Genomic DNA, 27,166 nt, shown 5'->3' with positions numbered 1-27,166 from the left:
CCAAAAAGTTCATGGCAATTTTCTGAGTTTCTCTGCATCTGCCATAGAACAACAGCTCTTAAAATCTGTAAAAGTGCTGCCTCCACTTTAGAACACAGAGCAGGATTACTGATGGGTCGAATTTCTTCCTGATACAGGGCAGAAAAGCTCCATTCCTAAGAATTTTGCAGAGATTCACTGCTACTTTTGCAAAGAACACTGCATTAGGTGTACTGATGTGCTATGAAATGCCAAGTTAAAATGTGCTATAACTGTTAAGACAAATGCCCAAGCCCACACAGTATTGACTGGGTGCCTCATTCTCTGCCAGTGTTCATCTGCACAAAACCCCAAACTCCATTAATCCCATGGGCTGCTCCACTTATTAATGAGCCCTGCTTTTAGTGAACAGCAATGACTCACTCTAACATAAATTATAAGATTAAGATACTCCAGCTACTCAAATCTAGCAGATGCTATTGAAAACTGTACCTGCTCTACCTGCTGTGAACACTTCTAATGGTTCTACAGGGCACAGGACCTCCAGCAGCAATGGAAACAGAAAACAGCTCTCCTCCTCTGCAAAAACAGCTCTTGGTGTGACACAGCATCTTCACAGCTGTACTGAGCTCACAGAAAACTGTTTTCATCTACCTGTTAAGATATGCATGGGATATGCACTTATTCTGCAGCCAAGCTCATGCAACAGATGCTCCAAACTTATTGCACATAAAAAAGTTTCATTATTACAAACAATACAAAAACAAACACACAAAACTCATGTACTAGCCCACAACCATCATTCTTATTGTGTATAATTCCAGGAAACCATTCCTCAATTACAGTTTCACAAGCTAAGATACAAAACATTACAGAGAGTGAGGGCACAAGTTTCTGACAATAACTTAAGAGCCATTATGGGAAATATTGTAACAAATAGGAAATAATCAAACATTCATCCAGTGTAGCCAGCTGTTCAGGTACAAGGGTGCAAAGTGAAGCAATTCTTTTGTGATCACTGTTTTGCTCTTTTTCTTTCTTATGAGAGCAGCCATCCAAATTTACAAAAATATTTACTATAATAATTAAATAAGTGCCTCAATGCTTAAAAGCCTTCAGAAAATAGAACTGAATTCTAGTTACATGTTTACAAGCACGAATGAGGGCAGAAGTGAGTAAAGCATGAATCTTGTTACAATTAAGTAAATTTTAGACCAAGATATTTAAATACAGTGTTCTCAAAAGTGTCTGCTTCCAGAAGAATTCGTGTCATTTATTTAACTCTGATTTTCACAAGACTTATCCCATGCTAAGAATTTACAGCAAAATTCAATTGTAAGAAGTTATAATAAATGTCACCTGACATGTCTGCACAGGTTCAAATGCATTGAGTCCTTTTTTTTTTTAAATACAATTTCTGGCCTGGGAAATCCTGATAATTGCAGCAGATCCTTATCAATGGATGCTAAACACAACATAAATGGAGTGAAGCTCAATTGCCTACAAAGGGCTGGTTCAAATCAAGAAAGCAAAAGGTTTCATTTTGCAAAATCCCAGTTAGGAAATGTCAGTGATTATTTATTAAGCATTTATTAAGTTCAATGTAAAAATAAAGCATATCAAATAAGCCAAGGCAATTTTTCAATCCTTTCCTCCATTGTATGCTCCAGCATAGCAGTCACCTTAGTAACTCACTGAAATGCTCAAAGCTCTGCTGAATCCAAACCAGAAATCCCAGCTCCAGAGCAGCCTGTCAGAGCATCCCAGCTGCCCCAGACTGAGCCTATTTTAAAGCCTTGCTGCTGTTTGATATTCCCTTCACAGGCAGGAGCTGAAATGACATCACACAGTCTATGAGCCAGCTGGAGGGGGCCATCCACACCTTGCCCTGCCGGATTTTCTGCGGCTGGAACTTGGAAGCCCCGTCATAGATGACATAGTGAGTGCAGAGCCTCTGGTCAGAGGTGGGCTCTGCGTGGTAGGACACTGTGTTGATGGTCTGGGTCACGTCACTGTCTGGTTTGGGCTGCCTAACCAGCACCTGGCCACCTGCTGCTTTCACCAGCTCCAGCAGGTCACTCTTCTGGTGCTGTTTGAAAGGTCCCATAAAGTAGAAGTAGCATCCATCAAATAACTTAGGCAGCTGTGTGGAAGAAAAGAGAAACAAGCATGAATACAGGACTTCACAACAAAAAAGTGGAAAGGAAAACACAGAGCATACTAAACCCCTACAATTTAGTAGAACAGTAACTTAACATGCAAGGTTCTCAGGGTAAGAATGCAGCCAAGAAAAGCTTGTTTATGTGGTAAATTCTTGCTTATGTTTAAATACTTTCCAGCACAACAGGGTTTGAACTATGAGTTAGGAGTATTTACAGCTACTGTTACAATGCAGTTAGTAAATCTTACAGTGTAATCCAGCAAACAACCAGCAGTGAACCCAGTTAAATGTAAAAAAGGTCCTAAATGGAAATAAATAGTAATAAAACCATTTTTCTTTCAGAACTATGCTCTAAAGCTGAGCAGAGAAGACCAAAGCACATCACCTCTTGTCCCATCAGGTGTGATACTACAGAGCGCAACACAGTGTTCCCCTGACAAGGTTACAGCAACATCTCCACTAATGGAGAAAAATGACAGCTTTATGGGTGTTCACGGCTCTCTGGATCACCTTGCACATAATCAAATTTCCTGTCCAAGAGCACATTAAAGTTTTACATCCCCTGCACCTCTGTGTGGCAAAGGGCAGAGCTGCCCAGCCCCAGGTCATTAATCCAGGCTGTGTGGAACACTAAATTTAACCCACCAGCTGCTCCCGGTTGAGCCGCCCGCGCCGGGGGCCACCTTGCACTTCGTACTTCTCCTCCTGTTCTCGAGCTGAGCTCTGCAGGCAGGCTTGTACCCCTGCAAAAACCATATAAGGGAGGCAGAAATTAGACACCCCAAGCTTTAAGAGAGGCTTGCATGTCATTTTAGGGATTAAAATGTGTCTAAGAGAAAATTATTACAATGCAAGACATTACATTTGGTGTGCTTTAGCAATTTGCTTTTAAAACCTGAAAAAATTTACAACAATGCTTGAAGATGCAAGTGAGATGGTGAGAAGTAGTATCACACTAAAATCAGTGCTATAAACACCAGGAATTATTAGTTCTTCTTCTTATCCTCCAAAGGTCAAGCACATAATGTCAAATGTCAAACTGCTGATCACTGGGAGCTCAAAGGCAGTGCGTGGAGCCAGCACGGCACTTATGGAATGGACACAACTGCCTGATAAAGAGCAATTACAAGGCAAGCACAAAGCTGCTCCTGAGCAGCCACAGCCTCAAATTACAAATCAGATGGGATTTCAAGGTCTCCAGGATCAGCACAAACTGTAGATTTATGCTGGGGTTTAACAGTGGCATTCGTTTCTGTTAGCACTGCTGCATAATGAGATTTGTCTTTAGAGTCAACATGTTTTTACCTTGTTTTAAGGGCAGTTATTTTTTCCAATGGAGAAAGCACTGATGGTAATGCATTGCTAACATCCATAAAATGTACTGCCTGACCTCACTCCGGGGAGAGGAATTGCTGTGGTCACCCATTCAAGGATGTAACATTTTGCCTGCATGTACATTGAAGCCATTAATAAGAATTACCCAGGAAAAAGTTTGCAAAGCTGATTTTGCAAAGGGTTCCACGAGGATTTACAATGTGGCCAAGGCTGTAACTTTTATAGCACCTCACTCCTTCCATCGTGTTTCTAATTCAGGCAACTTCTTTGCACTAGGAAAATAGGAAACCCACAGTATATAAAAACTATAAACTGAACCAAATCAAAAGAGAACTGTGGAGGGTTGGCCCTAAAAAGGAAAAAAGCCCAAGGCTATGAAGAGAAATATCACTGACAAAGGCACTTGGATGCCATGGCAGTAAGAAGACAATGGACAGGAATATCTAATCTGGAGAGATCTTGAAAGAAACTCGCAGTAATTTGCTGTCAGTTCATACAAATTCACAAAATGCAACAGGAATTCACATTTTAGGTAGAAGTACTTCAATGTGCTTACATCAAAAAAGATAAACCCCTACAGAAAATTGCAACTGGCTGAACACTGCAGCAAATATCTGCCTCCCTGTGCAAGTATCAGATTGATTATTTGCACTTGTTCATTCCTTCAAGGAAAATTAACGTGAGCTAGAAGGGCAAACCTAGTCATGGATTTTCCAGAAAGGCAACTTACATATTCATTATTGATAACAGCAATGAATACTGATAACTTAATTTCAGTACTCATAACTCAGAAATAAATCTAAAAGCTATCTCACATTTTATTTATTTATTTTAAATCACCACAATTCAACAAGACTTCCTGTGTCAATGTGCCTGTAACTTACACTGCTGTTCCTTCCCTCCAAGGAAATACAGATATTAATGGGTGCCACTTACCATAAAGGGAGAACTCTCATCTCATCTTAAGAATGGAACTGTCCATTCATTAAGAGCATGTTTTATTTCAATCCACCATCAAAAGCTCAATTTCAAGGACTTTCACTACAGAGATGAGGTTTTTATACAATAAGTGCATCACAAATTGAGCATCCAGAGCCAGCATCAGTAAATGAAGCAAATGGGATACAAAAGTAATAAAAGATTGAATGAATACAAAAGACTACAATGTCTTTTTGAACTGCTGCTTGCCTGGAAAAAAAAACGGATGAAGTCAGGGAAATGACTAATGTCAGCGGAGAGCTGATGTCACAGAAAGCAGAATCAGTGAGGTCTGCCTTGCCTACACACATCAGTCCATTTCACAGTGCCAGCTCCTGTGAGGAGCTGAAAGCCTCAGAGTTCCTTGTCACACCTGATTACAACCCTCCAAGAGGGCCACAAGAGAGACCCATCCACCTGTATCCTGCTCTCCCCGTGCCCACAAGAACCACCAGGCACACATCTGTTTCCTGCAGAAACTGGAGACATGCAAACTGCCGAGTGTCTGCATGAGCAGCATTCTCATTAACTGCAACTTTTCTTTCCCAGCTAGAAACAGGCCAGATCTGTGTCTTAACAGGGTTGTGACACAAAGGATGTGATTTCCAAATAGCTTAAAGAGCCAAGAGCACAAATTCAGTGCCCAGGTATCTTCCTTCATTATAAATATTTCAGGAGGCAACAGCTAGGTCTACATACACACACCTTCATGGAGCAAAAAAAACCTCTGGGGTTTTTTTGGTGATGGAAAATCAGTACATTTTCAATTAGTGAACATATTTTCCATACAAGATCTAGAAGAAGAATTTGCTCTGACATAGAGTGTTACAGGTTTTGAGAAAGGTGCTTACAACACTGAGGGGAACGGTCAAGGATTATTTATCCATGGAGGAAGAATTCCTGACTAGAAGAAGGAAAGCAAATAATCTAAGTGATGGAGACCAGTATGGCCTTTAACTGCAGATTTTGTTCAGACTGATTTGTTGCCAAGTGGCTCCTTTCTCCTCAATGACTCCTGCATGCTACAGTTTGTATTAAAGAACTAAGGAAGTCAAATATCAGAACAAAAAAAGAAATAAAAGGGAAACATGCCCTCGTTCTCATATATGAGATAAAATGACAGAAGGCTCAAACTGTTTTTATACCTAATTCCATATTAATTTGTCTAAACAAAAGGTTATTCTCCTGTTCTTTTTTACCCCCTCTCCACACAAAATTTGCTTCTAGATCTCTAAATCTCCATTATCATTTTCAGGAGCAGTGAATCCTGTTGGATGCAATAGCCCAGGTGAGGTTCTCAGAGACAGAACAACCAGCTCTGGCTGTGTTATGGTGTCACTTGGAAGCAGCAGGAATGTGCAAGTTTTACCTTTCTTCCAGGAGACTGTATGACCAACCACAAGATGATGTTGTGCTAAAAACAATGATATCCAATTTCACACTTGAGAGTAGGGGTACAAACAGAAGGTTGCAGCACACTGCAGACCCTTCCAGCCTGCTGGTTTTTTTGGTTTTTTTGTTTTGTTTTTTTTTTTTTTTTTTTTTTCTTACTGCTAGAGATTTTATCTTCTTTGAAAATGAGTGTTGAGTCCATTCAGTATAGGCCAGGTCTTTTCCTTCAGTAGGCATTAATTTTAAAACTGCTAACATGTATAAATGGCTAGATAACAAGACAGTTCCATTTTAATGGTCTCTTCATCCAACTCAGTATCATCCTGATTAGGACATATAAAAGGAGATAAAACTCCATACTTTACTCACAGATATATCAGTCTGCTACTTTTACAGGAACTTTTCCAGAAGCTCTTTTGACCTTACACCATTTAAGTCAAAATGCCCCTTTGATTTCCAACAGGAGCCATGTTTAACTGACTCCCCAAACTCCTGACATCAGACTCTCATTTCTTTAGCACTCTCACTGAAAATCCACCAGTGAGAACCTGATGCCAAGGCACTGGTCACATGAATGGACTGAAAAAATTGCTATTACCCTAATTTAAAAATAACCAGGATACCATCTCCCTTCTGAAACTGAGATGGACACCTTAGGTACTTATGCAAAAAATGTTCAAAATAGGACTGAATCTCAGAAGGACAAGGACAGCCCTGAAGAAGGTTTCTGAAAATGGAAGGGAACCTAAACTTACTTTTGAAAAGACACCTGTAATTTTAGGAGGAAGCAGAGATCAGGCTTGTGTTGTTTTCCTCTACACATTCAGAGTCTGTGCACTCTTGACCAGCAGGCCTGACTAAAAATCTAATCTGTTCTGTTCTAACATAAGATTATCCAACTTGCACAGGGTCTCAGCCATTCTTGATTTATTCCTTAACACTACAGCCAGTAAGAGCTGTGGACCATCTAAGTTTGAGGCTGTTCAGGTTTATCCTTGCTCTTGGAGAGAAGAGGGTGATGATTACAGCTAGGTGTTAATGGCCCTTTAGTTTAACCTCAGTAGCTGCATCAATCACCCATGAAGGGCAAGACTTGTGTGAGTGCAAGTGGGATTTTAATGCTCATGGAGCAGAGCAGAGCTGCCCTGCAGTGCCAAGGTCAGTGTGCAAGCCCTGATGAGAAAGCTGGCCTGACACAACACCACTGTGGGGTCAGCTCCCATGGGCACAGGGGAGCTGTGCAGAGTTCTGCCCTGGAAATACAGAGCATCACAAGCTCCAGAGCCTCCTAAAGAGCTGATTTCACACCTGCAAGTTTTAGGTAATTTGCACCAAAATTTAGCAAAATCCAAGCCTGCACTGAAGTCCCTAGAAAACTTGGCAGGAAGAAGTTTTAGCTTAATGCATCCACATTTGGCACACAGAGCACTGCTCATTTTCTCCCCTGACTAACAAGATCAGTAAAGCATCACTACCTACACTGATCCTGATTACCTCACTGAGCAGCTGCCCCTGCCTTCTCACCTTTGAGATCTAAGGAGCAAGCAGGTTAACAGGGTGCCCACTCTAATTGACCTTTGATACAAGTGCAGCTGCTAGCACTGGAAATAAAAGAACTCATTATTTGCAAAATTTAACATCAGAGCCCTCTAATCCTTATTCATGTAAGTCTTATTGGTTTGTAATGAAACTAACTGCATCAGCAAAAACATTGATGAGAATGAAGTACAAAAAAAACCTGGTTGCCAAGAACAAGTTGTAATCACCCACAGATACCCAAGGGTATCTCTCAGTAACTCAATTAGCCTTAGTGGAGTTGTGTTGGATTTGCATTAATAAGGCAAAGAGCAGGGGTTAGTCCCAAAAATCTCTCAGAATGGCTAAAGGTAATTTAGGAATACATGATAGCAACAAAGAAGATTAAATACTACACCTCCAAGATCTGGTAGAGAGTGCACCTGATACTTCCTTAGCTCAGTCTGCAATAGGTTTTACAACTTACATGCAGATTGAGTAAAGACTGATGGGATTTTTTTAACCTAGAAATCTGGACTGAGAGAAAGCTTTTAGGGGAATCTGGCATAGCTGCCTTCAATTTGTTTTCATAAACAGCATTACAGGCCTCTGCTACAGCAAAGAATTTTCACACAGTCTCTCATATGCTCATAAACTGACTTCAGACACAGAGATTTCCATGGAGTGAGGTAGAGATCTCACTGGTGAAACAAGAGCAGTCTGTTTGCTCATCACATGCAAATGACACAAGATCTGCAGAGACTGAAGTGCATCTGCTTAAGAATGGTAGCTTGCAAGTGAATCCAGGTGGTATTTATTGAACAGCGTGGAACAGGTGCTTAGGAAGTCCTGAAACATTCCCAGCAGCTGGGAGCATGTGATTTTAAAATTATTCCTTCACTTGGAGCCCCAGGAGTTCTATGTGCTTTGGAAAGAAACACTGCTGGCCACAGCTGTTTTCTAGTGATCAAAGTGACTGGAGGTAGCCTTTCCTAAGGTCAGGTTAAATTTAAATTCCCCCAGGAGTGCTCATCCTCTGGATTCCATCACAGGCTTTTTAATGAGTGAGGTTGTATTTCCTATCATCTTCCTTGATGCCATGTTTTCTTCAAACCAGAAGCCAGCTAGAACAAAGAACTCCACAAATATGGAAAACTGAGTACTTGGATGGCACAGAACAGAGGGAGCTTTGGAAACACCAAGGTTTCCTTTTCTTCTAGACCTTATTTCAAACCAACCCACCTCCAATCTCTGCAGACACCACACTGAAGATATTCTCACTCCCATTTTCTCCTCTGCAAACCCCAGCAGCTTCACTGTGTAAAGCTGTGAGTTCCTTCCCAGCAGGTGCAGGCACTGAGGGAGTGCAGAAGTTCAGCCCCTGCTGGTTTGAAGAACTGCCCTCAGCTGCACACCCCATACAACCAGAACCTGCACTTGGGAGAGTTCTAAAGGCTCTCAGAGGTAAAGTCCTTTTGTAGGAGGCTGCTGAAGGAAGTTTCCAAGTACAGAAAGAGAATGAAACTCCAGTGATCAAAAGTTTTGGGTGTTTCAAGGAGGGAGGGCTTTGCTGAGAACCAGCCAGTCACCTAAAAGATGATTTTGCATGAAAGAGAGACAGTCCAGCCTGAGGAGCAGTCAGCTCAAGCAGCTTTGCACTCCTCTGCTCTAACAGCCTAAACAAGGATGGGCATAGAAAATTCAGAAAGATGTTTTCACCTTGAAATGTCAGTCATGCAGTCCCCTAGCTCTTCCAGTCAACTCCCTGCTGTTGTGAGTCCTTACAGGAAAAGCAGTTTTTTCTGCCTCCTTATAATGATCAGAACTAAATCACTGCTGCTGCTTTCAGGTAAGGAAAGCAGGGGAAGGAATGAGCAATCAGATGCTTAGAATTCTGCCAGACACTTCTCTGCCAGGACTGACACAAGCTTGTTTCAATGCATATCATTACTGAGATCATTTTTCATTCCCTGCTTTAAGAGATGACAATAACTTTAAGAAAAAAAACAAGCTGAAAAGCTATTAAAGACTTCTGCTGGTTTTAATTACACTGTTCTATGCTGCACATAAAGCTGAGAGGAAATACAGTGCTGCTTGAATCTTTGTCTCAGCCCACTTGCAGAAGGATAATGACTGGCCACTTCGTGCCCTATTACCATCCCTGAAATAATAAAGGCCATAAAATAATGAAACCAGTGAAAGATATGGCCAAGGGCAAGGAGCACTGTGGCAACACTGCCTCAATTCAATTCTGTGCTGCCTTGCAAGTGGATGCACTGCTGACAGTACAGAAAAGGTGGCAAAGCAACTGGTAACATCCAATTGTTCTTCTGTGAAGATCTAATATTGCTCAGTGGTGACATCCTTTCATCCTAATCTCCTCCCTGAAGACAAAAACTGGGGATACATACTTAAATCTTGGCTCCCCAACAGCTCAAACCCTGCTGGAATATTCCACATTACCTCTCTACCAATATGAATGGATGCTGGATCTGTGTGCATGGACACATGGAAACAGGAGTATCACAGAATCACCCCAAGAGAAGGAAACTGCTTTGTATAATATTCACAGCTTGCTGTAACACAAGAGTTAACATAAGAGACTCTCAAATAAAATACTGTTTTGCAAGCTTCTGATGTTTTTTAAGAAGAGGTATAATGTGTAGGCTATAAATATAACTTTAAAGATAGCAGTCAAACGCAGCTTACCTGGTAGTAAAAAAAAAAATTCAAACACTCCCTTATGCATAGTCAGCATTTCATTAAGTGCCTCACTGAGCTTTGTTTTTTCAAATATTTTAGTGAATTTTTTCAACATGAATTCACTTTAAGTGAATAGCTTAGAACAGTGAACCATAAACAACAACTTATATTTATTATATAACCAGGAAATGCACATACTTTTGGAAGTTTATTTGCATCACATTTAAGGAAACTTATCCAAATAGAAGTCAAAAAGGCACGATAAATGGAAATGAAAAGGAAAAGCAAGGACCTCTTTTTCCTAGACAAATGTTCCATCAGCAGGAGTCCCATTATTTGTTATAACAATCTTTAACTTGTAATGACTCTGAAGAAGACTGATAACAGACTGGTGGGAACAGATGGAGTGGTGCTGTTAATTATAGGCACTTAGCTGCATCAGACCCCATGAGTTATTGCTAACATTTCCCACTAGGGAGGAGAATCACTTGCTTTTAAGTAGTATGTTGCTTACTAAGCTGGGAGCATTAGCAGCCAGGATTGTATTAATCAGTACCAACAGCATAAAATAAAACTCAACTGTGAAAAAAAACCACAAAAATACTCCCTGAATAACCCCTGGACTATATAATATTTTTTTTTTAGTTTTTCCAATTGCCTCTAAATATGAAAGTTCTTCATGAAGATTTAAATTCAGGTCTCACTAATGAAATCTCTCTATCACTCAGAAGTTTTCTAAGCATCTGAATAGCAGGAAGATGAAATGAAATAAAGGAAGCACACAGGATAGAATGTATGCAAACCTTCTGGGTTGAGTGAAGGCAAGGACCTGCCAAGGAATTCACCACAAAAACAGGGGTTTCAGTCTTGGGAAAAAAAGCATGGAACAAACTCTCTGGAAGCCAAATGAACACCCTGAGTCCAGTGTCCAACCTGATGCTGTGCTTTAGTTTGCAGCTTCTGAGGCTTTGCACAGTGTTTTCATAAACATTAGTGTCCAGGCCATTAAAGAATCCTTATGTTCTGACATTTAGTCACACAGTAGAAAACTGGAATGAAATCTGTCTGTAAGTTTTCCATGGGTAATTAACTCATTTGTAGTGTCCTTATTAGCTAAAGGGACTTAGCCATAAAGGTCAAGGGGAAGAAGATGTGTTTTGCATCTACCGTGAAGGCAGATATTAAGAAATACATCAGAATAAATAAACAAACTCAAAATTTAGGGTTTAAGTCCACAGAACAGCTGTATAAAAAGCATGCACTGTATAAACACAAATTACAGACTGCATGAAACGTGACTTGCATGCTAAATTAGAAGTTAGAAGGAGGTTAAAAGTTCCAACTTCCAATAGATCTGAGCTTGTATGTGAACATAAGCTCACTTCCCACAGGCCTTGAGCACATATCCCAAGCAAGCCAAAGTCTCCTCTCAATTTCAATGCAAACTGCTCATAACAAATCCTAGAATTCAATAAAACCCTTCCTTCTCTCCCAGGGTGTCTTGCATAATGTTCCAAATCAGTCTTAATGTGGCAATGAAAAAATTCACTCCCCACTGATACTTAGGCTATGATCTCTTCAACACACCTAATGATGAAATGCACTCTTACCAAGGAAGTAGTAATTACATTTAATCAAATATATTCAAGTAAATTTCTAGTCATTCCTGAGAATTGAAAACAATGCCTTGCACTTCGTGTCAAGATAGCACTGCTATTGATATTGTTGAAAAAGAAAGTTTCTTTGGAATTCCATCTACAATTTCTCCTTAAAAACCCCAAGGAGTGCCACATCTTTAATACTTACATTCAAACTTGAGGACCCAACATCCAGCCAGAACAGCCATCATGCACTTGACAGTGGTTGGCATTGGAACATCAGGGATAACAAGGTGAGTTACTAGGAGAGAGATTACATCAGTAAAACTAAAAGCACAGAAAAATCAGAACCATGCCTGGCTGAAAAGCAAGTAATCATTATTTAAAGAATAAGCAGACTATAATAATTTATCAGTACTCTTTCCAGCACAAGGAGGTGATTTTTGAGACTATGATCTGAGTTAGTAGGAGAGCTATTAGAAATTTTGTGGGCTTCAACATACACTTGCTGTGAAAAAGGGAACTCATGGTTTTATAGTTCTACACTAACACTTAAATTAAATCTTCAGATGAGGCTCCAGTTTATAGGACAGCATTTTTTTTCAATCCTTTTAGAGTAAAATATAACTCTGACAGGAATCTTATTGAGGGATCTCACTGCCTTTAATACAAAGCTAACAGAACTCCACTCAACATTCTGGAATAGTAATTCAGAAGTGAAAGATGGTAGGGGGAAATGATCTTAACATTTTGTTCACAAGCACTCCAAAGAAAAACAGGAGGGATTAAAGACAATATTGCTGTCCTCATTGAGGGGAAAAGAACTCCACCAAACCCCATAATTTGGGTTCACAGATCTTAATGAAGTACAAAATCTGAAGGAAGGCAGCATGTGAGAAGATATGTAAACTTTCAGTCAATGCCATGCCCTTCTCTCAAGGCTCATTTCTCCCCAAGGCTCACTTCTGGAGAGTAAAAACTTTACAGGATGTCTCACAAGCAGATACCTTAAAGTTGGTAAAAGGGGTGTAAAGAGAAGAGGCCTCTGAGGAGACTCTGGGATTTTAAATAACAGACAATAAACTGCCAAACTGTGGCTCCCCCTGAAACCTCCTGCCCGGATAGCCAGACAAGCTTTATTATGTGTTTACATGCAAAACACACCTTCACCCCACTGCAGCTACAGCTCAGGGGTTTCAGAAACTGCCCTTCCCAGCAGTGATAAAAAGCCTCTTGCAGGTAGTACCTTAAACCATAAAGTGCAGGACTGCAGTTACTTATATTTGGACAGAGACATTTCAACAGGACTCCTTACCTCTGCTGTTAAATTCAGTGCACCTCTGGGCCTTCAGGACTGCTGCTAATTTGTTCAGCAATTTCTGCTGCTCCACACTAAGATTGCTCCCCAGTATACCAAGGGGTCCATTTCTTGGCTGGCTGGAGCTCAGCACCTGCATGAACACAAAATTCTGCAATCAGCTCAATATTTGGGAACATAAAGAAAGCAACTTACTTACTGGGCAGCTTTCTTTTTCAAGAATAAGCATTTTGAAACAATTCATGGCAAGCTTAGTGGACAGGGTCCATGAATAAATGTCCATGTAACAAATCAGCTCCACATTAGAGATACTTCATGAAGCTTATGCAAGGTACCAAACCATGGATCAGTTTTTCCTCCCTTGCCCTCTTTGGTGCTTTTTAAAGACACTGGGGGGCACACACAGAGCTGGTTGAACACTGTGTAAACAGCCTGGCAGACTGCAGTGTTGAAGGAGAATAAAAATCCCAATTAAGTAGTAAAACCTCCTACTTCTAGCAAAGTATTAACAGAACATTATTGAGTAACCTATATAATTAATATCTGCATTTCCTTTTAGTAAAAGGCCCTAATATTTACCCTGTAAGCAACCAGTGCTGAAGTGGGATTTCAGATGTGGGTAGTGTTAATGCAAAGTAAGAGGAGCTTTAGGATACTGCAGCTCCTGGATTTTCCTAAATACTCCAGATTCCATAGCCCAGACAGACCTTTGAGCTCCAGTTACCCCACAGCCTCAGGCTCTGGATCAAGTCATCCATGTGAGCACACACTCACCCCAAAGCAAATGCAAATACCAAAATGGTTTGTTTGGTACAGAAGAGCTACATCTTACACCTGCTGCAGGTGGAAGGAACAGCCACATCAGTCCTGGTTTAGCAGCAAGTTTACTTTTGGCCACTGGGTACCTGTGACCTCAATGAGGAGGGATCTTTGCAGGCTGTATGGGCTGGAGTAGATATGGGCTGTTTCTATCAGCCAGGTCAGCTTAATCCTCCTCCACTGGGAAGCACAAAGCATTTCATAATGCAGCCGTTTGTTAGGTCTGAGCACCTGATTCTGGTTACAAGTCCTGGGAAGTCTTTGTCCAAAGGAGGAGAAAAACAAAAATCCCAGCACAACCTCCCAAAAGCTATTTTCTAGTGCTGACCTGATATTTCCATTGCTGGACAAAGGATGACAGTGGAACAGCCTTTTAAAGGCACACAAAAAGCACCTGGAACAAAGGCTGCTGCTGTTTGCAGACAGTTTGGAAAGCAGAACAAATTTAGGTATGCAGAAAAACAACATCAACAGCAAAGTTCAAGCACTGATACTTGAGGAATAACACAGGCTCGTTCTCCTGTAATAAAACCACATGACAAGAAACATCTTTTGTCTTCCCATATAAAGCTGTAACACAGAACTTCATAGTTTGTCAGTGTTCCACACACATCCTGGAAACACTGTCCAAGACAGCTCCCAACCTATTTTAAGCCTCCCTGTAAAGGAGGTGATGTACTGTACTTACATCCGAGCCTTCAATATTTAAAGGAAGAACTCACAGCTTGTTGTTCTGTTAAAAAGCAAAACACAAAAACAAACCCACACAGACATTTACCTCAGAGGGCTGGGTGAGTGAAAATGATTCATTCTCCACTGGTAACATGAGCAGAGATTTCATCTTTTTGCTTTCTGCGTAGTCCACAGGTCGCAGACCAAATATATTACTGGCAAAACAAGCACAGATGGGTTTAAGTAAATAAAATGTGACTTGATTCTTAACTAACCAGGCATATTAGCTGGGTAGCTTTCCCTCCCACTTTCTTATTAATATGTAATTTCAGCTAAAAGCACAAAGCTTCAAGTAAGAATTGCATCCAAGACAGATGGATACTGAATTACAAGCTGTTGCATTCGGCTGAGGAGTAAGGGATGCTCAGAGCAGAATGTTCAGTTAAATAAACCACAGCCTCTGTTAAACTGTCTCAAGATGCACTTTGATATCATTTGCAAGACCCAGAAATTTCAGCTTTAATCTTTCATTGCAGTCATAGAACCAAGCAATGTATTTTTGGCTTATCCATTTGCCATAAAAGACATGTCAGAAGACTCTCCATAGTGTATTAAACATGGGAGCTTGATGTGGTAGTGCTTTTATGGGAAAAGCTATCTGCTTCCTACTTGGGAACCACAGCTCCCTTGCCCTTCCAACTCTGTGTGTGCATCTCATTTTCCCTCAGTGTACTGTTCCACAGAACACATTAGAGCCAATTCAGTCAGATTTTAGTTGGTTTGCCAATTTTGTTCAAAGCTATTGATTGCAGGTGGCACCTCATAGTTATTAGCTGTGCTTCCAGACTGATTTCCTCTTTTAGCACTCCTCAGACAGAGGTGATTGCTATAAACACATCAAACTCAGCCATGGCTTCAATTTCTTCTCCACACAACTTTGCTGCTGCAGGACAGCAGTGAGGGGAGGAAAGCCTGAAATTGCAGAACAGGTATCACTGCCATTAGCAAACAGGAGCCTCTGCCAGCACTCTGGGGAAATATTCTGCTTGCTTCACCCTTTGTGAGAATCATGGCTGCTGCAGCTGATCCTCTGCTGCCCACCTCACACAGCTCTGGCTCTCCAAAGGCACAATGAAAGCTCATTATGGAGGAGAAGCTCGTCATGAGAACAAAGCCCTGACTCAGTGTCTGAAACCTGGCAAGCTTAGTCATCAAACAATGAAACATTTAAAGAGGTCACAGGACCACTGCAGCTTTGAAGAGCTCTCTCTTGGCCACACATTTCTGTGCAGTAGGAATCCAGGAAGCTTTACAGGGAATTCCACAGAAGGCCATAACCCAATCCAGCCCAAAGAGCAGCTCAAATTATTAAGTCTCCACTCTGACTTAACTAGGAGGCTTTGGCCAGTGCTGAGCTGAAAGATAAGTCTGACCTTAGCACCCTTCTGTAGCCCTGCTCACTAACACAGCCCCTGGGGAAAACACCAATCCACAAAAATCCCCCCCAGAAGAGTCCAGGATGGTGTTTTACACTATTACCAACCCCAAGCTCTTCTGTGCTACTAATGAGCACAGTGCAGGCATAATAGAAACTGTGCAGACTGAAAGATAATTGGTTAAATCTCTGCCCAGGCTGGGAGTTGCAGCCCATTAAATATTGTCATGCTGTTCCTGCTTTGTCATGCATCATCAGGGTAGCTCTTGCCCTTTCCTTAAATAAGGCCAATATTCAACTCAAACTGCTGCAAGATAAAGCTCCTTTGAACAATGCATCCAGACAGGGGGAGAAATGCATATAAATATCATCAAACACCCCCAAATCACCTTTAGACTAGCTGGCTGACCTTCCACTGTGAGCTAAGCAGAGGGAGGAATCCCTGCATGTCAGTAGCACAGATTTGGGAGTGCTTTTCCCTCCAAAAGCACAGTAAGGTTCTTGACTGTTGGAAAAAACTCATCAATGTTTACCATAGGAAAAAAAACTCATCAATGTTTACCCTAGAAAGAAAACCCTCATCAATGTTTACCATTAAAAAGACATAGACCACCCCAGTTAAATATAGAACATTTTTTGCCAATTGAACTGTACAAACACAAGCTCCAGCTCCTCCTTCTGTATTCACTTACAATTTTCTGCTACAGTTTTATGCTTGCTTTAGTTGCTTCTTACACTAGAGTGTTGTGACATGCTGTCCCATCATTATTCAGCATTGAAAAATTAAGGGTTATTTACTGCATGTTAAGGTGGCATAGTTAAATTGTGACAAGTTTTAGAGCTGAGGTCTGAAAAAGGAACACCAGCACAAGAAATGGTTTAGGACTTTAGAATATTTGCAACTAAACAGATTGTTGAGCTTAAAGAGAGTGTGAAAGTGTAGATGAAACAGGAGAAAAGAGGGTTTACATAATCAAAACCAATACAAGGAACACATCCTAACAACAGATTTTCAAGGAGGATAGTGTTGTAATTTACTTTTCAAAGAGAAAGGATGAAAACTACATTTGTACTTTTTTAGTAAGGCAGGGGAATGGGGAGCAGAAGCTTTAGGGAAATGGTGCTCACATCCATCTTTATCTCATCCATCTGAACAAGGGAAATCATCCACCTTGTTCTAAGACTAATTGTTACCCAATTTTCAAAACCAAATCAGACATGCACATTACATCCACCCTAACACACAAACAGTGTTTTCAGAAATACCAATAACGCTGTGTGCTCTTCCTACAAATCTGGGGTTGTTGGGAATGGCTCCAGTGCACATGATGAGTTCCACACTCAGCAGGAACACACAAGTGTTTCTGCTGGAGAGAAATTACTGAGGTGCCTAAGCTGGAACACAAGGTCCCCAAGGCACCCTTCTTTCTACCAGAAGGCAAGTGGCCTTTCTAGAAGTTTTTTCAAATGTTCCAGAGTCAAGTGTACATTTGGGTGCAAGCAGCCTCCTGTCAGCCAGTGTCAAGGTACTGAATAATCAGTAGGGGGCTTCTACAGCTGGAACAAATCCAATCCCACAGCAGGATGGCTGTGCTGAGAACAAAGAGGAGCCCAGTGAGGAGCAACACAACCAAATCTGAGTGTGACTTTCCATGAAATGACATAATACTTTGCAATTCTTTATAATCAGGGCTTTAAGCTGCTCCACAAACCAAGTTTTGCCCCGGTCCCACAGAAGAGTTCAGCAGTGAAGGAGCCAGGTCTCAGTGCACTACCCACTAACTCCAGACATGCAAATCTGATTGGCTCAGGGCTCCCCAGAGAGCACCTGGATTTTAAAAATAAGTGCTAAGTAGAAACCTTTTCTGAACCTGACACAGGGAAGAAAACCTCATCTGTGTAGCCAGAAAGACCATCTGAGATATCCAAACAGAGCCAGGAATTTAATTAACCTACTGCCAGCAGGAAGCTCAGCACACTGTCTTGCACTTGGGCAGCAAAGACCTGCACTATCCTGACTCAGAATAAGGAGACAAAATGGTATCAGTGCCATGAGTCTAATGCCTCCTGGAATGACTGCAGGTTATAATCATTTTTGTCCCTGTGCCATTTATAATTGAGGACCATGGTCTTCCCCTTAGCACTCCTACAGGTTTGTTCAGAGTCAGACTCACAACCACTATACCTAAAAACCCAGAGCAAGATGACAGTTTCTGCTAATGCTAAACTTAGTGTGCATGAAGAACTGGAGAGACAGCCCATTTGAGTGAAAGCATTTAGGAAGTACTGTGAAATTGCAAATGCACAGATCTAATTTTTCAAATCACTTGGCTTGCTGTGAAGCAAAGAAAGAAGAATTCAAGCATGTTGAAAAAAGCCATAAAAATAAAAATTAGTTATGTGTAGGAGATTAATGTAAAAAAACTAACAGGACCAGTAGGACAATTAATAGGTCCACTGGTCCATATAATATTTTTCATTTGTAGTTTGTGTCTCTCCCAGTCAGTGAAAACTTCAATGAAGTTGTGGACAACTGCAGTGCCACGACTATTAAATTTCATAGACTTCAAGAAAGAAATTTTGCTAAGGAATAAGAAATCTCAGGATTAATTTAATCTGTTCCTGCTTGGTCCAAAAGATACATGGCTGCTTCCTGTTATATAGAGCCATTTCTTAATGCACTACAAGTTAATATCAAAGGAGAAAAACACAGCCTGAAAGGCCCTTGGAACATGCCCACTGGATGGGTTTGTGAATATCTGACATCAAAATCTGAAATGGCAAAGTCCCAGCTCTCTGGATAGGGCTGTACCTCACTCACTGAGGTTTCTCAGGGACCAGCTGTAGCTGCTTCCAGATAAATCCTACATCCCTTCACAGACCAGCAAGTCTTACCTGCCTTTGGACCTGCTGTCAGTCATTACTGCACACCTTTAAATAGGTCCACTGGTCCATGTAATATTTTTCATTTGTAGTTTGTGGCTCTCCCAGACAGTGAAAACTTCAATGAAGTTGTGGACAACTGCAGTGCCACAACTATTCAATCTCACAGATTTCCAAAAAGAACTTTTGCCAAGGAATAAGGAAATCCCAGGATTAATTTCTGGCAAAAGAGGAAGCCCTCATCTGTTCCTGTTTGGTCCAAAAGATACAAGGCTGCTTCCTGTTATATAGAGCCATTTCTTAATGCACTACAAGTTAACATGAAAGGAGAAAAACACAGCCTGAAAGGCCCTTGGAATGTGCCCACTGGAAGAGTTTGTGAGTATCTGACATCAAAATCTGAAATGGCAGTCTCAGCTCTCTGGACAGGGCTGTACCTCACCCACTGAGGTTTCCCAGATAAATCCTACACCCCTCCACAGACCAGTGTGTCTCACCTGCCTTTGGACCTGCTGTCAGTCATTCCTGCACACCTTTAAAATCAATTTCACCTGGCACAACCGAGTATCATGCTCAATTTCCAAACTAGTGCTCTAAGCAGGCTGTTGGATGCAAGCTCTGTTTTTGTTCCAGTAGATTAACTCTTCAACACACAAGGGGCATTAAGACACCAAACTGAGTTAATTCTACTGTTAAGACAGCAGCAAGACATCAGTCACTCCTGGGAGGTTTCATGCTATATATTTCATGGTGTCCCAAGTAAGATTTGAATGCATTTGTCATGTTCACATTTTACTTAGTTTAGTTAAACACTTAAGTAAGCACAGTGAACTAATCAAACTTTCCTCCCCGCTCCTGTGAGATAAAGAAGAATCACTTTATCCCACCACATTAAGGAGAGACCTCTCCTTGGCTGAAAGTTAATTCATTGTGAGCCTGGAGAGCCTACAAAAGGACTAGAATGGGGTTTATACACCAAAGAGAAAAAAAAAAGTGAACTAAAATTAGACCAATTTATCCGTTTGACAAAACTGGTTTGGTGTAGTCTTAGCTCACATGCTGCACACCCCTCAAGTTAAGGCACTCCTCAAGAAAATACACCTTGGAGATGCAAACTCTACTCATCACTGCTTCAACTTCTACTGTAAAGACCCTAAAATAATGTGAAGGTGAGCATTAAGTAGAAAGAGATCGATTATAACTAGCCATAATGAAATGAACTGTAATTGCACCATTTGAAGTGATCAGCCTGTTCTCATCTCCTGTTTTCAGAACTGTGGCCAGCTGGTTTCAGAGATCTAGGAAAAAAGTCACTGAAGAAAAACAAGCCTCTTGTCAGATGTGACTCCATTACAAGGATACCTGCATCCACTAGGAAAAAAGAATTAACTAAACCTTCTAGATGCAAGAATGTTCAAACCCCTTACCTAGCCAAATCCAACCACTGCCTCATCAGGACTACAACTGGCAGAGGCTGCAAAAATATCCTGTGATATTTGCAAAGTCATGATCCAGGGGAAGATCACAGCACCATTCCCTGCTGGAAGCTACTGGGGCACAGGAGGGAAGGGAGGCACAAGGCATTCTCAGGAGCCTCAGACACACTGTTCTTGTTTCTGCTGTTTCTTCACAGTGTTTGGAAGAGGTGAGCAGAGCAAGCCTGAAAACTTGGCTTGTACATCTGTTTCTCTGTGGCTCGAATGCGATTTGTAAAAATGGGGGAGAGGAAACCCCAACCCCTTTTCCATGCAACACACACAGTGGCATTTCAGCCAGAGAGCCTACAGAAGATCTGGAAGCCTCATTTATTCCAGGAAGGATGGACAGGACTGAATTTGTGCCACAGCACCCAGACAAATCACACAAAGATTAATGGCAGCTACATTTGTTCTCAGAGATTTTAACTGAATGTTATCTACATTCAGTGAAAAGTTAAAGCAGGGCTTAAGGTTTACATAAATCTCCCCTTCCCTGATTAAAAAGCTTCTGTTTCAACAGAGTCATGTTTGCTCACATATAATGAGCTGAAAGAGGTTCAGCTTGACCTCTGTTTGTGGGAGCACATGCAGCAGAGCTAACAGGAGCCCTGCTGAGTCCATGGCTGGCACTTGGAACCTGGGCTGAGCAAAGCCAGCAGAGCTGAAACCCTGCCACAACCTCACAGCAAAGCTGCTGGCTGTGCTTTCCAACAGCAGACACACACGTGCTAAGTGTGACACAACCAGCTCCTCGTATTCAAGGGGCTTGAAAATCTCTGAAGCTGTCAGCTTTTCCAGGTGCACCACTCCTTGCTGCTCAAGAACAAAGTGAAGATGAACAACTGATCTTTGTTTTACTTTTTCATGCTCAAGTCTTGAGTCTAAAGTCTTGTTGCTTTGCTTTGCCTTTGTCTTGCTTTCTAAACTCTAGTATATTCAAGATTAGGACTTTATGAGAACCCTGTGCTTTCTCACCAAGTACTTTAATTCTGTAAGCTTCAAGAGTGTGAATGTTGAGAGCTGAAGTGATTAAGCTGAACTTGTTTATGCTTCTTCATATGGCTGCCACAGAAACTTCATCCTGTTGTGTTTCTATACGCACACACCTATAGACAATTTGCACTGGACTCAAATTTATACACACAGGCCCTGGCACAACAACAATACAACCCCTAAAATTATATTAGTGCCTGGAATGCTAACAGGGGTTATTCATACACTGAAACATTCTTTACCACCTCCTATACACAAATGCCAAAATCTTCAGGAGACTTAAATGTATAGAAGAGTCAACTGAAAATATTACTTAGCTGCCTTTTTTTTTTTTTTTAATTAAAAGGTGTACCAAGGATTAGTGCTTTGATCCAGAAAGGCAAAAGTGAAAATTCCCAAATCTCAGCCTCTATGTCATTTGTGAAAACAGAAGAGACTGGAGCAAAATGCCTTCTGCTAGCAAGTAGTGTAGTAAAAGTAAAGAGACAAAAACCAGCTGTAGCAGTTCAAAACTCATCTAGCTCAGCATCTTAGAGCTGACAGCAGCTATAACAAGATGCCAACAGGAAAGTGTAAGATTAGGGTGAGCATATGTTGTTACATTCCTCTCCAGTACTCCAGCTATCTATGACTCAGGCAATCCTCAGAAAAGCTTAGGACAAAACCAAAAGGAAAGGCAACACCCACCTGGTATGCACAGCAGAGCACACATTTAACAGCACACACTGAACACCCACAAAGCACATTTATCACCAGCAGTGCTTCACATTCTCTAACACCCCCAGTGGGTGCTGCAGCCGTGGTTAAGGGCAGGAACAGCCCGGGTGCAGTCAGTACTCACACGGCGTGGCGGGAGGCGCCGTGCAGCAGCAGCAGCTCCACCACGGCCAGGTGGCCGTTCCTGGCGGCGTCGTGCAGCGGAGAGTCGTTCTGGTAGCCCGTGGTGTTCACCAGCGCCCGGTGCCGCAGCAGCAGCTCCACCACCTCCCTGTGCCCGTGGTTACACGCCTCGTGCTGCGGGGAAACACACAGGGGCGCTGTGAGAGTCTATCCCTCATCTGAGGATCACTGAAGAGAAGCCCCCTCCTGTCTTCTCTGTGGGAGAAAGTTACACACGCCACGGGGCTTGAGATCTGAGCACAGTGCTAAGCTGTTGTTCACAGGTGTGTTTGCTGTATGTTACACTGAGCCCAATGAGAAGAAGGGGGCACTGTGTGCTTTTTGTAACAATAGCCTTGGAAGCTGTCCCACCTCTCGGCCTGGCAGAAGACTCTCACCTGTTTTACAGCACTGTGACAGACAGACAGATGTAAGGAGCCTCTCCATCAAAGATCAAGACATGAAATCCCTCTGTGAAAAGGCCCCTCTCCTCCTTCCAAGGACTGGGACTGAAACCCCCAACCCAGGGGAGGTGCGTGGGGGAGGCAAGCTGACCAAACCTATATCTTAGCCTACAGGTGCGACCACTGGACCAAGGAGACAATGGCTCTTGCTTACTGCTGAGAGCATGGACTACCTGTTACAACTATTCTTTATGGCATCTCTTTCCTCCCCTTCACAATTTCCAAAAGAGTTATCATAATAAAAACCTCTGAGTTAGCTAGAGATTTCGAGATCTCCCCGACGTAACAGGCGGATCCTCAACTGGAGTGGACCAAAGGACTATCTCTACATTTGGTAGCTATATCCCCCTCTTTATCTTTTTCTCTCCCTTAATCCCTCTATCACATTTTGCTGTGGTCACTAAATAAAGGTGAATCTGTTTTGATTATTACTACAATCTCCCTGTGCTGTGTTGGTTTTTTTGCACCCTGAGATCAATCCACGAACCATCACGAAACCCTTCCGTTAAGGACAGATGGTGACAGGGACTCAGGTGAAACAGAACCCACAGGGGGACTCCAGAACCCATGGCAGCACGCCACAGATGGCAGGGAAGATGATGCAAGAGTGCTCTGTCACATTCCTGACAGGAATTTACCTGGGAACCCCATGTGGAAATGTTCTTCACTCGGGGTCACCGAATGTGGTGGTGTCTGCAGGGGTCTCAGGAGGAGGGAAGAGATCAGTATCTTGATTTCATGTTTCAGAAGGCTGATGTATTATTTTATTATATTAAAAGAAAAGGAGAGAGGAAAAAGGGAGAGGAGAGAGGAGAGGAAAAAGAGAGTGGATCTTGTGACTCACCAGAGAGTCCAAGACAGCTGACTGTGATTGACCATTAATTAAAAACCACATGAGACCAGTCACAGATGCACCTGTTGCATTCCACAGCACCAGATAACCATTGTTTACATTTCGTTTCCGAGGCCTCTCAGCTTCTTAAGAGAAAAGATCTTAGCAAAAAGATTTTTCATAAAATATGTCTGTGCCAGCCCAACACTGACAGAAAGCCCCAAGAAGAACTGAACAAAGGCCAACTGTGTGTGAGTTAGACCACAGGGAACAAACCCCTCCAGATTACAGGCTACCAGGAGTATTCTGCAGGAGAGGAAGAAGTCATGGTTGACAAGAACCTTTTGTTTATTTTCTGTAATTCAATCGAGCAATTTTTTCACACCACTACTTGATATATTTCCAAACCACTGAGGACATTAGGAACCCATTAAATACAAGCATTGTTTTGAATTGATAATTTTTGAGTTATCCCAGCTGTATTGTCTGCATTTGCAGAGTTACCAGCTGATCAATTTTGTGGCCTGCCCTACACCCCAGCAAAGGACAATGACACCTGGGCAGGTCAGTGGCTGCTGATGAATTATTTCAACCTTGTTTATCATCACTCCTTCACTTTGCATAATTCTCTGTCACCTAAACGTGTGTGAAGGGAAGTAAAATATCAGAGAGGAAAGGAGGGATGAAGTGAAATGTGATTAGAAGACAGATGACAGAAAGAAGCCTTCAACACTCACCAGTGGTGTCCAGCCAGCATTATCTTTGACATTGGGATCTGCCCCATTTTTCAGCAGCTCCTCCACAGCTGCTAAGTCACCCTACACAGGATAAAAAAAAACAGAGTTGTGAAAAAGTAATGAAGAAAATACATAGATACAACACAATTATAAATTTAGCTGCAATAAAAGTGTTATAATGTAAGCCTTCCATGTAGATATTGTCAGGATAACAAAAGCTCAACTGACCTGGAGATCACAGTTAATCATTGCTGTTCATTTAGAACCACCCACACACTTTACACAAAGACATATTTCTAGATAAAAACTACGTGTGTAACAGAGTTAATTCAAAATAAATGGAAAAGTTTGAACAAATTGCAATCTGTCCACTACAGTCAAACTGCAAGGATTAAAGTCAGGAACATTTATTGAGAATTTCCTCGTCCTTCAGACTGGATTTTTTTTCAAGTTAATCAAAGTAACTGTCTGAAAACACAGGTGAAATAAATTAATAAGCCTGACAAGCTTCTAGAAATTGGTTTTCCACGAAAGGAAAAGAGTTTTATTTAACACTGCAATTACTACTTTATGTTGAATCTCATTGACACTTTCTCTGACAGTGATCTACCAAAATAGTTTTAATTTGCTTTTTGGAAAAATACTACACTCAGCTTTCACTGTAAGCAAGGAGGTGTGGAAAGGGTGGAAACTGATGCAGAGCCTAAGGAAAAGAGGCTGCATAGAGATGAGGCAAAGGAAGCAAAAGGGCAGAATTTGCGAATCAGAGGTTTTGACACCCTGGAAAACAAAAGCTGGTAATAAGATTGGAGCATATCCAGATGCAGCTATAAATAGGTAAGGAGAAGGCGCCTGTGGAAGCTGAGGCAAGGAGATCTCTGCAGTGCAGGCCTCAATTCTTATAATTTTAGGCAAAATGAAGTATTTCAATACAACTGCAGACACTTTGCCTAGACCAGGGTATTGAAATCCCAAATGAAGAGACTATTAAAGTGGTATGTAGCTCTTGCCAGGGCTAAATATACAATATAAAAAAAGATCTGAAAGAGAGAAATTTAATCCATGATATGCACCAAGTTTAATGCCTTTAAGTAATGGGAAGTCAAGGAATTTCAAGCAAGCCTTGGAAAAGGTGAGAGAATATCATATTAAGCTTTAAATACAATAAAAACAAACTTAATCCGATTTTGTTACCAAGAAACTCTTTGAAAAAACAAAACAGCTTTAATCTTTACTCTTTAAATTAGAAAAAATATTAAGACAGACTGCTCTGCAAAAATAAATCCAGCAAGCAACAACTGTAAACTCAAAACTCACCGAAATAAATTCTGAGATTCGCTGGCTTTACAACCATCAAGCAAATTAACACATCAGAGATGAATTTCATGTCTATATTCACATTTTGCTGCATGTCCCAGCAAAATGTTACCTTTCAAAGCAATTAAAGGCTTCGAGCAGCAGCATATTCTTTATGGTTGCAAGGTAACAGACATAGATCAACCTGAGGAGTTCTTCAGAGGCAGCTCAGCATTAAGACACAGAGAACACAATTATCTATAATGAGCGAGAGCTGAGCTTATCATTTAAAGTTCAGTTTGCAAACATGCACTGCAAAGGGTTTGACATTTCAGGAGTACTGCTTTAAAGCAGGAAGCACAGCTAATAATTTGTGTGGGCATCAGATACTAGCACAGCTTTTCACATCAGTTATGTGAGCATTGATTTGTAAAACATCAAAGGAAACGTTGCTGGTGTGGACACCAGGACTGACAACATCCCCAGACTTAAATCCAGGCCCATGTCAAAATTAGAAAATTGCTGTTTTGCTGCTTAACAGAAGATAAATATTGTCATCATGTCATCTGTAAATGGAACCCGCTCCCTACAAGCAGCACAGAGCACTGAGAGTGACAGCAAGGAGGAAAAGCTGTCATGGGCTGTGCAGTGACTGGATGGGGGCTGCCAGTCAGGATTACAAGAGAGGTGTTAACAAACCAGAGCCAGGAGAACGGGCCTTTGTGTCCTCAGAGGCTCTTCCCTCAGCCACCAGGTGAACATTTAGCTTCAAAAAGCAGAAGACTAAATTTCAAGTGGCAGATCATTCATAGACATGTTATCAAGCAGGACCACAATCACAGAATCATTTTGGTTGGAAAAGACCTCTAAGAGCATCAAATCCAACCATAGTGCCTCCGATTGCCTGCATCTTCCAGAGGCTGATACCAGGTTTAGATGACAAGTCCAGCCAAATAACTGTGATCCAAGAGTAAAAAAAGAGTGGCTTGGTTATTTTTTACACTGGCCACTTCTACCCAAGTTGATGGAATCACTAACACTTATAAGCTAATAAATTCTTTGCTAAACCTTAAACAAGAGTAAGGAGCACAGAGGTGCAAATCCAGACACAAATATGTCAACGCCAGGTCTTCCCTCCACAAAAGAGCAGAAGAAATTTACACCTATTAGTATGGAATTATTATGGCTGGAAAAGACCTATAAGATCATCATTATGGTTAGAAAAGACCTGTAAGATTATCAAATCCAACCATAGTGCCTCTGACATTTGCCTGCATCTTCCAGAGGCTGATGACAAGTCCAGCCAAATAACTGTGATCCAATACTAAAAAAAAAGTGGCTTGGTTATTTTTTACACTGGCCACTTCTACCCAAGTTGATGGAATCACTAACACTTACAAGCTAATAAATTCTTTGCTAAACCTTAAACAAGAGTAAGGAGCACAGAGGTGCAAATCCAGACACAAATATGTCAATGCCAGCTCTGCCCTCCACAAGAGAGCAGAAGAAACTACACCTAGCAGTATGGAATGACTAATTCCAACATGCTGCATAAAGATGTGCTTTGACTAATGCTGAAATTAATTTTGCACATTGAGTTCCTTGAGTATACTGGAGGCAGCAGGAAAATCACCAGGCTGCACCAAGAAGCCAGAACCAGGGGACACAAGGAGAGACCCTCTTAGCAGAGGGGACACGT

General features: G+C 41.5%; 1 protein-coding gene across 1 annotated transcript in view; it reads right to left on the bottom strand.

Annotated features, from left to right (window-relative positions):
- Positions 1-762: 762 nt before the first annotated feature.
- Positions 763-27,166, bottom strand: part of BARD1 (BRCA1 associated RING domain 1) — a 43,987-nt gene continuing 17,583 nt past the window's right edge. Inside the window, exons 5-11 of the mRNA XM_059475882.1 lie at positions 24,172-24,252; positions 22,101-22,273; positions 14,577-14,685; positions 12,977-13,112; positions 11,870-11,962; positions 2,786-2,883; positions 763-2,122 (exon numbers count right to left, since the gene is read on the bottom strand). Of these exons, the coding sequence (XP_059331865.1) occupies positions 1,763-2,122; positions 2,786-2,883; positions 11,870-11,962; positions 12,977-13,112; positions 14,577-14,685; positions 22,101-22,273; positions 24,172-24,252 (1,050 nt within the window). The 3' untranslated portion in view covers positions 763-1,762. The remainder of the gene's footprint in view (positions 2,123-2,785; positions 2,884-11,869; positions 11,963-12,976; positions 13,113-14,576; positions 14,686-22,100; positions 22,274-24,171; positions 24,253-27,166) is intronic.

Source organism: Ammospiza nelsoni, chromosome 7, assembly GCF_027579445.1.
Source record: "Ammospiza nelsoni isolate bAmmNel1 chromosome 7, bAmmNel1.pri, whole genome shotgun sequence".
In the NCBI taxonomy this organism is placed as follows: domain Eukaryota; kingdom Metazoa; phylum Chordata; class Aves; order Passeriformes; family Passerellidae; genus Ammospiza; species Ammospiza nelsoni.
Note: the sequence above shows the minus strand (reverse complement) of the source record. Positions and strands in the feature narration are given on the sequence as shown.